This window comes from Bombus vancouverensis, chromosome 4 (assembly GCF_051014615.1).
Source record: "Bombus vancouverensis nearcticus chromosome 4, iyBomVanc1_principal, whole genome shotgun sequence".
NCBI classification, from domain to species: Eukaryota; Metazoa; Arthropoda; class Insecta; order Hymenoptera; family Apidae; genus Bombus; species Bombus vancouverensis.
In genome coordinates this window covers 13,702,867-13,714,434 of record NC_134914.1, presented here as the reverse complement: position 1 = coordinate 13,714,434, position 11,568 = coordinate 13,702,867, and the positions used below count along the sequence as shown (strand labels likewise).

Sequence of the window (11,568 nt, the reverse complement as noted above, 5' to 3'; positions counted from 1 at the left end):
TACTCTATTATAAACATTGGTTTCTAAAAAATAAAATTGATAAATATTAAAACACTTATAGAAAATTGTAAATCCGAAAAGTTATTAAAAAGATATCAAAACTTTCAAAAGAAATATTATTTATGTTTTTAATAAATCTTAAAAAGTAAAGAATGCATATAAAACTCTTACCCGTTATACATGTATTTATTATGTTTATTAGAATTGAATATTTTTCTTCCTCTCCCATCTATACTGATATTTTGATCACTGCTTTAATTAATTTACTTTGAAAATGTTAGTTCTTATATAGTTCTTAAAAGCTTTAGTTTTTAAATTTTAGTAACTTAATTATCCAAGTTTGGTATTTATGTTATTAAATTGTTTATATTATTTACATCCATGGATGCTATAAATGATTTTACAAATTCAGATCGTGGATAAACTCAGCAATGTTTCCTATTCATAAATCCATTAACTATCGAATAAATCTTTTTGTATGTGTTTTGAATCACAATTTTGCACGAGTTGAAAATTCTGATTGATTTTATTCAACTATTAATCTGAGCCAACTGTCACGTTTTATATGAGATCAATTGTATTACACGAAGTGTGACCTTAAAAATTATTATTTACGCGTAATATATGAATTTACTTCGCTGAAAAAAACAACATTTTTTCTTCTGATATCTTTATGACTCATCGAAAGCAATTATTTCTATCGGTGGTGCTCAAATTATATAGCTTCCTAAACATTACCTTAAATATACTTGCATTTAAATAATCTCTGAAAACATTTACAGTATGTTCTTTTATATTATGTACATAATAAGTCATAAAAGTAATTTTGCATAAAAAGTATCGTATATTCGCGTACTGATACATCAATTTTTTATATAATATTTTTGAGAAAAATTGATTACCACTTCGTTCGCTAACGTAGATTTAGTGTTTACGGAAATTTGCAGTCGCCATACCGTAAAGCTGACGTGACAACTTGTTCGTTTAAAAAATTTGTTTTAAAATCAAGTAAAATCGCGCGCTGTTCTCTTCCATAGCATAACAAACAGCTGTTTTATTTTTTGACAGGTAGTTACACCATATCTTTTTTTACACTTGACGCTGATTAGACTTAACCCCTTTTAATAGTCATTTTGTTTCTGGTATTTCTACGTATCAGAAATAAAAACATCTTTATTCGCTTTATGTATTTGAAAGTTTTGTTTTTGAAGCATTAATTCCAGTATTATGCAGTGGAAACTGCAGGGAAAAGAAAATAATCAGAACAATATTAAACATGTTGACGTTATCACTGAATCTTTATAATAACAACTATTATTTTTAAATAATATTAAACTCTTTACAGTATTAATATTGTACAAAAATAATGTCATTCTTTATAATATATTCAGGTGATCATTTATTACATGTTACAAAATATTATTATATTTGTGTATATGTAATTATTGATCTATTCAAAATATTTTAAAATTTTAATAAAAATCATCTTTACCTTTCAGTATTAAATATTTACATCATAATTACAATGGCACAATTGCCTGCAGATAGCAAAGATAATATAAATGAAGATTTGTCTACATCTTGTAATGATTTCACAAGAGATTTTTATAAGGTGAGTAAGGGTTTATATTAAACATATTTTGTTGATATTATAATTATTGAATTTATTTTAGGAATTATCTTCTACCAGTGTAGAAAATATAATTAATTCACCATTAAGTATACATATGATATTGTCTCATCTTTCTCACGGCGCTGAATCTACAACCTTAAATGAATTGACTAAGACTCTTTGTCACTATAATAAAGATTTGATACAAGAAGGGTATAAATCTTTAATAATTCAGTTAAATGTAAGATGATCATAATTATTTAAAAAAAGTGATTACAAACACAATTAATATCTTGTATATTTATAAGGACTTGGGAAATATTAAATTGTACATTGCAAACTCAATGTACGTTCAAGATGGATTTGAATTACTGGAGGAATTTTTAACAATAGGAAAGGAATTTTATCAATCTGAGATTTCAAAAATAGATTTTAGAAGTAATGTTGATGCAGCTGAGAAAATTAATAGTTGGGTTAAAGAGAAAACAAATAATAAAATATCCGATCTTGTATCTTCAGGTGAATTATATTTATTAGTATTGATTACAATAATAAAATAATTACATATAATAATCAGTATGTTTTGCGTAGATGATTTTGGTGAGGATACAAAATTAGTACTAATAAATGCAATCTATTTTAATGGTAGTTGGCTTAAAACATTTGATACAAAGAATACAAAGGATAAAATATTTCATGTGACAAAAACTCAAACAAGACTTATACCAACAATGTTCAATAAGTCTCAATACAGTAATGGTAACATACCAACGCTGCAAGCAAAATTTATTGAAGTTCCATATATGGTAGGTTTATATATATGAACTTGATATATCAAATTCTAACAGAAATATTTTGCAGAATACAGACATAGTAATGATAATAATATTACCAAATGAAATAGATGGGCTTTCAAATTTGCAAACTAATTTTTCATGGGAAATACTTGCAAATGCACCTCGATCATACAGTGAAATTGAGTTATATCTTCCAAAATTCAAAATTGAATTTACAGTAGACCTGAAAAATATATTAAGTAAGGTATGAATAGCAAATTTTATATGTTACATCATTAAAAAGTTTATATTATATCTATTAGCTTTATTTATTAACTTTCGAATTTTAGCTTGGGTTAAGCACAATGTTCAAACGTAGTGCAAATTTCAGTCGTATTTCAAATACGCCACTTATAGTTGATAAAATTTTGCATAAAGCAATTATAGAAGTTAATGAAGCAGGTACTGAAGCTGCGGCTGCAACAGGTGAGCTTAATTTTGAAGAAATCTAAATACATTTTACATACATTTTTAATAAAATGTAATTTATTTTCTGTTAGATGTTCAGATGAGACTTCGACGTATGGCACATTTCAAGGAACCCGAACAATTTATAGTCGATCGGCCTTTCATGTTTATAATTGAATATAAACCGAAAAACATACCTCTTTTTATCGGAAATATACGGGATATACAAATTGCTCCCCAAAAAGATGAATTATAAATTATTTCTACATCAATAAAGAACGTAACACTGGATCAAAGCAAATATTTCTGTTTATACATACATATTTATACATACATATATAATATAATACATTTATTCTACATAAATGTAAAAATTGTACAAAAGAAACCTGATTCAAAAGTTATTTTTCTTGAATTAAAATTTTGCCCTATTTTATATAAAATATATTATAATTTTGTTAATTAAAGCAATCTTTATAGTATATTTTTTAATAAAATTGCATAACGAATATAAATATGATTTGCAAGTAAATTATATTCTTTTAATGAAAGTTTTTAACATTGCATTGAAAATGTACTTTAATCCTATTTATCAATTCATCTCTTTCATCAAATATTTTTAAACTTAATATTCTTTAAATGTTTTTTTAACTGTGACACAATATAATTTTTTATCTGTTAAGAAGAAAATGAACATATTATGCATTGTATTTAAATATTATTTAAACTGTACCTGATCCCTTTATATGAATTCACTTGCTTCTATTACTTTTTAACCGTTTGTCCTCTTTGTTCGCTCTTCCAGTACTTCAGTACTTACAATACTTACATTGTCTATTTATGCAATGAATACTTTATCATATTTGCCTACTAAACCGCCTACGGGTTTATGCGTGTCGGTTTTTAGAACCAAAGTAAAATCTTAAATTGAAGTATCGTACAAATGTTAATGTGTGTAATCTTATAATATAACTTACATGTATTACCAGGTAGAAGCACAGGTTTCTTCAAATCTAAAACTAAGATTTTTATAATTTAAAGTTGAACTTGTAGTTTACGATTTGAAAACAATTTCAGATTATATTCGATACTTAATTTTTTTATGATTTGATATGACATTTTCTTCCATTATCATACAATGTATAATCTGAAAAATATTCACTAATGTTTTGTACATTTTTTAGTATAATTAAAATTAAATGTCAAATCTTTTCCAAATCTATTTTTTTCTATTCTTATTTAGGTATTAAAGTACTTTAAAAGATAAACATCTAAATGGTATTTTATACAATTAAAATCCATTGTTTTTTGCATTTAGTACCATACTATACAGATTTAAAATTGAATGTTCTTTTATTGTAACATCACATATCATCATTAAACTTTTTGCACCACATTTATTGAGCAACACACTGAATAATAATTTGTTATCTACAATGAAAGATGTGTAATAATTTTATTACATATTTAGATATGTTCATTTCTTTTAACGTCAGATTAGAGTTACCTTTATGATAATTTTTGCCTGGTATGACAAAGTATAGTATTTCAAAGTAATATAAAAGACGATAAGAAATATATTTTATACAAATTAAATAAATACCTATGTCTCATTTTGCATACAAAGATTTAACTTCTACTGATGTAAAATATATTTTTTCATTACTAAATGTTTGATACTTTTCAAAGATGCATGTATAACAGATAATAACATTTGTTCATTTTCTTCATTCTCTACGTTTTCCTATAACATCAACAGGAGAAGACTGAAAATTATCAAATCATATAGAATAGCAACAAGTTATTATAATATGTACTGTATTATCATTTTCATTCATTATAATATAGTACTTATGTGAACTCAAAGGAATATTGTTTCCTTCGCTTGTATTTTCAAATCTGATATGTCACTATAACTTGTTGCTGATACTGTTGTTCTATGCTATTCATTGTTGTCTGTTGTTGATGGATTATCTTGACATATGAAAAGAATTAATTTTCTCAATGACATAGTACTATGGATAACAGATGATACTTGTGCTGTATGTCACAATACATCATATAATGAATAAGCACTAGAGGAAGCAAAGTCCCTGCTATTACTTCCATTTTCTCTAATTTTTAATATCCCTAATGATAACTTTTCTCAGCATTCAATATATAATATTTACTCTCTGTAACAAAAATTGCTTTGAAATTACTTTAACTTTCTGCCTGACTTATAATAATACATGTAATATATATTATATATATCATGTATACTACATCGTATATCATATATATTATTATATATATAATAATATTGATTATTTATTTCTATCATTTCTATCATATCTATTTCTATAATTTCTCCAAATTTTCTGTTAAAGGAAAGCTTAATTTTTGGACACTCAATACATATATATTTTTTGTTTCGAAGTGTATGTCCCATTTTTCAGTCACAAACAGGGTTAAACCTATCTAGTCTTACTTATTTCATACCAATTTTTACTTAAGAACCTCTTCGCATAGCTAATTTAAGAAAAAGACATAACGAAATAAATTAATGTTTAAATCGTAATTTGTATAAATTAATCATAATGTAATATCAACTACATTATATAACATCTTTAAAATTAATATATGTATATTTAAAAGGAAATAGATGTATAGAAAGAATTCGACCTCTCCTATATCGATGATTTTTTAATATGTGGTAGGGGGACATGATTGCGAACAACTTTTTCTTATACATATTAGTTTCCGAGATATTCGCAGAGAACTGTCGGTAGCATTGAAATGAATTATACTTATAGTTGCGTGTGTGCAGCACACTGATATATAATTACGAAAGTTAAGAATGATTCATTACCGCGTCGTTTTCCTTGTTAAGTGATATTAGTATTTTCTGTTATATTGCAAATCAGGTAGTTTTTCAATTGCTCTCTACGCGTACAGTTTCGTCTGCTTTCCTTTCTCGACTACTGTTCACTTCGTGTACCCTTCTATTCAAAGGTGATTGCAATTTCTCTCAGTATTTCTGCTATTTTTTCAATTTGATTATGAATGACGATATTTAATCATCGAACTTCTGAAAATTAAGAAAATATATTTAAAAGCCAGATTACAATATTATTTAGTCTTATTAGAAATTTTAGAAATATATTTTTTTCAAAATCCCTAAGAAGTAGCAATAATAAAATAGTAGCAATAATACAAAAAAAATAATGCACTTCTCTGCATTAAGGGTTCTCTTAGCACTCAAAATATCAATAATATACAAGATAAAAAATTATACAGGTGATCATATATTATATAACTTATGAACAAAACAATTACAACTTTTTAAAATTAGAATTATTTTAAAATTTTCAGCTTTATAAGAGACCAAAAAGTAGTAAACATTGAGGATTCGTTTTCCATGATGGCGAACCTTTTTTTATATATATTCTTCGTTTTACTCAACCTTTTGCTAACAGGCGAGTATCCTAGCTTTAGTTGTAGGCAAAGACTTTAATTGTAAACGGCGGCAACATTAAGAGCTAAAAATGAGATGAACTTTCATTGTATTAGTAAACATTCCATAACTAATTTTAGTGAATCTAATACCACTACAATAGTATTACCAATAGCTATTGATGTTTAGTCAAATTTTGCTATTCGATGTTTTATTTTAACATAAAGAACGTTAATTCTTTAAAAATATTATTTCCAATTGATAAAAGTATTTTTCATGTTATTATTATTGAGAGTACATACGTAAATGTTTTTAAATATACTTTTTAATATTAAGAACAACTATAGACTAGGTTACAAATTTATCATTAATAGAAACATACAATAATACGTATTTTTAATTGTTTGTTCATAGATGCTACTAAAAATGCTACAATTTTCTTGCGTTTATTCGAAAGGTAATCATATATACGCAAAATCAATGTAATTCCTATTTGTGTATTTCATAACTATAATTTATTGTTCAAAAATATGCTCATTTTATTTACTGTAATCTACATACATATTTTAACTATATTATTCATGTAATCAAAAAATTGCTTTTTTTCAGGGATGGCTCTCATTTGGATGCGCACGTATTAAATATAAATGAATTGGAAAGAATGGCAAATCATTTGCGAAATGATAAGAGCATAGCAATTTACATTCATGGCTATCTAGATAATGTAACTACTGATGATGTGCAACTTGTAACACGTGGTATGTTACGATTCGAAATTTCGCGCGACGGTAGAAGATAACTTTCAATGGAAAATTAATCTTCCTTCATAAATTATTGCAGCGTATTTAGAGGCCACGGATGACAACGTTCTTGCGATCGATTATCGAGAAATTGCTATGGTCAATTACGTAATCGGTGCTTCATTGCTCAAGATAGTCGGCAAACATTTTGGCGAAACTTTAAACTTTTTTGTGAGTTCCGGTGTGAATCCAAAAAAGATACATTTAATTGGACATTCAATGGGCGCACAGGTAGCTGCATTCACTGGACGTAATACGAACTTTAGACTTCCCAGGATAACAGGTGCCATTTAGAAATCTTCTATTTCATTCAATATTTTATGAGACTAACTTTTGAGATTTTTCTTTGAGATTATTCTTTGAGATTAACTTTTGAGGTTAACGAAATAATACCAAAAAATTCTGTTTGTTCGCAGGATTGGATCCCGCTGGACCCTTATTCTACATTCTCAATAGTCGATTGACTCGTAACGATGCTGACTTCGTAGATGTTATCCATACCGACGCGGGCTTTTACGGAATAGCTTTGTATAGTGGCCATGTGGATTTCTATCCGAACAGTGGCCACAGACCGCAACCTGGTTGCATGCTATTCGGTCCACTTTTATCCGTAACAGGTTTGGATTCCTTTATTTTGAAATTTTCTATTTTTAAGATGGTAATTTTGGAAAACAAGTATAAAATGTGATTACGCGTATATGTCCTGAAGCAATGTCCTGAAGTTTGGTTATTAGAGTCTACGTGTTGATCTACTACGATTATTTACTTTGTAATCATGATTAAAAAAAAGATTAGATTTACTACAAAAATAAAAAGACTTCAGTTCAAAGACATTTGGAAATTAAAGAATATCAATTTGGAAGTCTTTATTTATCGAATTTAAATTCAAAATCATGTAAGTTAAGAAAAGAGATTATGACTAGAAACGTATACTACGTGCATTAAATGATTATATAGATGTATTTGATATCGTAAAAATTGTGTTTTTCAACGTTGTACATTCGAAGCATCAAATGATTAATATTCGAGGAATGTATTTTTATATAAAATTCCTGGTTCACTTTTCTGTGTGATAATAGTCACACATATGGTATAATAGATCTGTTAATAATGTTAAAAATGCGGTATTATTGCAGTTATTCTCGAAAATGCCAAGAATCTTGTACAAAATATCTCTTGGTTAATTGGGAATATTGTCAGCTGTTTGTCCGATGATAACAAATACATAACAATATTGTATGGCCAGATAAAGCCGGAGCGATAAGCTTGGAACGAGAGTTGTTACAACAGACGTCGTTTCGTATGGTCGCATGTGTACAACGCACTCAAGTGTGGAAATGTAATGTTTATTTCGTACGGACGTAGGAAATATAGCCAGTGACGGATCTACGAGTCTTAAAACGGGGGACGAAATGTGTGAAAGTACATAAGTACTCTCCATGTCATACTATAGCTTACATAATTAAATTCACATTAATTATGTACAAGTTTTTTAGAATGTGATAATATTGATATTTTCATATTTTATTACTCTTGGGGGGCCGATCTCCTCCCCCTTAATCCATCACTGGGTATATCGCACGAGTGTTGATTCTTGTCGCGTCATAAAACAATAAAAAAATTTTTTTAAATGTGGATTGACTTTAATCGTCGAAATTTGCAACAAAGACGCTTTTTTACACTAACAATAATTTGCAATAAATAAAATCGACAATTTTTTCTAACGACTCTACCAGGGAAATATCCTCTACAAAATGCAAAATATGTAAAGAGAAATACATAAAGAGAGGACCTTTGCATTAACAACAGCTCACAATAAAAAAATCAAAACTTATTGGCTTATTGTACTTAGAAGCATATTTATAATACAAAATGTGCGTTCAGCAAAGATATGTCGAAGAGAAAGGTTTCAACACAGCACAAAATGTAGGTTGCAACATAGCGTCAACACTGACGCAACCCGCTCATGCGCGTATTTCAATAACGCACGTTAGGCAACGAACATCGTTCCAACGCTCGTGTGGCCGCAACCTAAAATATAGTATTCACTTTTGTCTGCTACAGATCTCTGCAGTCATCACAGGTCGTGGAGATTTTATGCAGAATCAGTTAAAAACCCTAACGCTTTCATTGGTAAATGTGAAGTCGACTGCAGCAGCAGCGATCTTATTCCAATGGGTATTGCTACACCAAGTAATACGTTAGTATCATTTTTTAAATTTATGATAGCGTTTAATTTATTCAGGACCAACGCTAATTCAACGTTTCAACTTTGTTGTGAAATTGTAAAATTTTCATAAGCCTTAAATTTTTATTTATTTATAAACTATGAAATATCCAAATTTCCAGGATTTTGAATTTTCCTTAAAAAAATTTACTACGCAATAATATTACATTTATATATCTTTCGCAATGGCTCAATGAAAGCTATTTCTTTTATAAATTATTCATGATTCGTCAATAAAAAAATTTCTATCTTGTTTCTTAGAAAAACATTTTGGAAAAGAAAACAAAGTCTCTTTAGCTGTTCCTTCTTTCGTTTGTATTATTTTTTCTATTTTGTAATTAATCGCTTTTGTTCTTTTAGGACAGGTAAATATTTTCTGTCAACAAACGCGGAGAGTCCTTTTGGTCGAGGTAAAAGGAGTATTTCTCTTCATTAGATCTTTAGTTAAAAATCCTCCATACCTATATGAGACGATTCAATTTAAATAAAAGACATACGTTTTATTCATGAACTAGAAAATGAGCAAACGAGCAATTAATCTAGAGAATGCATCTATGATATGCACTTTATATCTGCCAAAAAACTAGAATACTTCTTACGCCTTCCGCTATAATTATATTATTAATAATTATTATATTATTAGTAATAGAATTATGTAATTTATATAATTTATGTACTTGTATATTTTTAAAAGATTTCAGTAAACCTTTAATTAGATTTATTCAACTGTTTAATCATTTCTAAATCTGTCCGGTGTTCCTAAAATGACCAAATCCCTTTAACGAGAAGTGGCTTGAAGGAACTTTAAAACAGTTCTACAATCTATGTACTATCTAGTCAAGATACGTATCTGTTGAACATTACTGCCTTCTCCGTCTAGTACCGTTTATATAATCTATCCATGACCCCTTCTTTGTCTCCAGACAAACCTTGTAGTGCCATCTATCTTCACACGCTCCAAGTCACTGTTCCTTTCGACTTCAATAGATGTCAGCATATGGTTTGTCGTACAACCTCGCGTTCTTTGCTACGGACAAACCTTATAGTGCCATCTATCTTCACACGCTCCAAGTCACTGTTCCTTTCAACTTCAATAGATGTCAGCACATGGTTTGTCGTACAACCTCGCGTTCTTTGTCTCCGGACAAACCTTGTAGTGCCATCTATCTTCACACGCTCCAAGTCACTGTTCCTTTCAACTTCAATAGATGTCAGCACATGGTTTGTCGTACAACCTCGCGTTCTTTGCTACGGACAAACCATGTAGTGCCATCTATCCTCACACGCTTCAAATCGCTGTGTGAATTTTCTTTCAAATAGTACAAAATTGGCAGTCATACGTACCTTATTATTGAATATAAGCTTTTGAATACAAGTTCTTGACAATATTAAAATTTCTTTTTGTTATTGAGCAAGTAGAGACAATGTTCAATTATTGATTCAGTGCTCGCGAGTTTGTCTTACAGAGACGATCACCTTCTGCAACTCTTAAACGATGCAGTAGTGAAGACAACCGCACGATATTAACAGTAATTCGTTTATCACGAATTTGGGCTTTGAAGATTTTTGCATGGACGATCCAGCATACAACATAAATCTTTGATGGCACCAAGTCATGCTACGCGCCTATCACTAGGCAACACTTTACCCACCCTACATTTTTACCCCGCCTCGCTCATTTAAATATCTATACATATACATACATACTTTTAAGACAGATTATAAACTGATTTATAAACGTTATTTATAAGAATTTTATTATAAAAGTATAGCAATACTTTCGTCATTAAGTATATAAGATAGAAACTATTGATATAAAATAAAATGACAAGAAAGGAGGATGGGAGGTGGACAGAGATGAGAGTAAATCATTTATGGCACTCGTTACCACATGAATACATTTGTAAATCTTAGACATAATTACAAAACACGGAATATAATGAATTACGATCTTGACATTCTCGTCTAAACAAGACGCATCTTTTGTGTTCTCTTACTCCATTCTCATGCAACAAGCAGTTCTAGAAAAAGAGAATGAAGGAGAAGGTCTGTGAAAGATTGAAGAAAATTTGTTTTGGTTAGTTTATAGTTACTCTTAATAATTTAAAAACTGAACTTACTAAATATTGGAAAATATTAAGAATATAATCACTATTCCAATCAGTCGCGGAAGTATAAAGTTTTATACTTTCTTTGCAAGCTGTCCTATTTTATGCCTTATAATTTCATAGGGAAACTTAATTTTAATT

At 28.6% G+C, this 11,568-nt stretch overlaps 2 protein-coding genes and 1 long non-coding RNA gene across 7 annotated transcripts; 2 read left to right on the top strand and 1 right to left on the bottom strand.

Annotated features, from left to right (window-relative positions):
* The first annotated feature begins 838 nt into the window (after positions 1–838).
* Positions 839–3,159, top strand: LOC117156531 (leukocyte elastase inhibitor). 3 transcript variants are annotated; one of them, XM_076617601.1, is made up of 9 exons: positions 839–1,068; positions 1,212–1,391; positions 1,500–1,612; positions 1,674–1,853; positions 1,921–2,131; positions 2,204–2,418; positions 2,474–2,653; positions 2,739–2,874; positions 2,949–3,159. In XM_076617601.1, exons 2-9 carry the CDS (start codon positions 1,367–1,369, stop codon positions 3,110–3,112), a joined length of 1,224 nt encoding a protein of 407 aa, XP_076473716.1. In that variant the 5' UTR covers positions 839–1,068; positions 1,212–1,366; the 3' UTR covers positions 3,113–3,159. The 3 variants fall into 3 exon arrangements, with proteins under 3 accessions (XP_076473716.1, XP_033189523.1, XP_033189522.1); XM_033333632.2 differs by lacking the exon at positions 1,212–1,391 and having other exon boundaries at positions 841–1,068; XM_033333631.2 differs by lacking the exon at positions 839–1,068 and having other exon boundaries at positions 1,099–1,391.
* A 133-nt stretch (positions 3,160–3,292) lies between these two features.
* Positions 3,293–5,823, bottom strand: LOC143302541 (uncharacterized). The gene is made up of 4 exons (XR_013058133.1): positions 5,708–5,823; positions 4,708–5,030; positions 4,460–4,622; positions 3,293–3,875 (listed from the first exon to the last, which is right to left on the bottom strand). It is a non-coding gene; the product is annotated as an uncharacterized LOC143302541 (long non-coding RNA).
* Positions 5,712–10,040, top strand: LOC117156554 (pancreatic triacylglycerol lipase). 3 transcript variants are annotated; one of them, XM_076617603.1, is made up of 9 exons: positions 5,769–5,850; positions 6,083–6,135; positions 6,211–6,314; positions 6,707–6,749; positions 6,902–7,050; positions 7,133–7,375; positions 7,509–7,709; positions 9,157–9,292; positions 9,680–10,040. In XM_076617603.1, exons 3-9 carry the CDS (start codon positions 6,257–6,259, stop codon positions 9,753–9,755), a joined length of 906 nt encoding a protein of 301 aa, XP_076473718.1. In that variant the 5' UTR covers positions 5,769–5,850; positions 6,083–6,135; positions 6,211–6,256; the 3' UTR covers positions 9,756–10,040. The 3 variants fall into 3 exon arrangements, with proteins under 3 accessions (XP_033189566.1, XP_076473717.1, XP_076473718.1); XM_033333675.2 differs by lacking the exon at positions 6,083–6,135 and having other exon boundaries at positions 5,712–5,850; XM_076617602.1 differs by lacking the exons at positions 6,083–6,135; positions 6,211–6,314; positions 6,707–6,749 and having other exon boundaries at positions 5,748–5,850.
* The last annotated feature ends 1,528 nt before the right edge of the window (positions 10,041–11,568 follow it).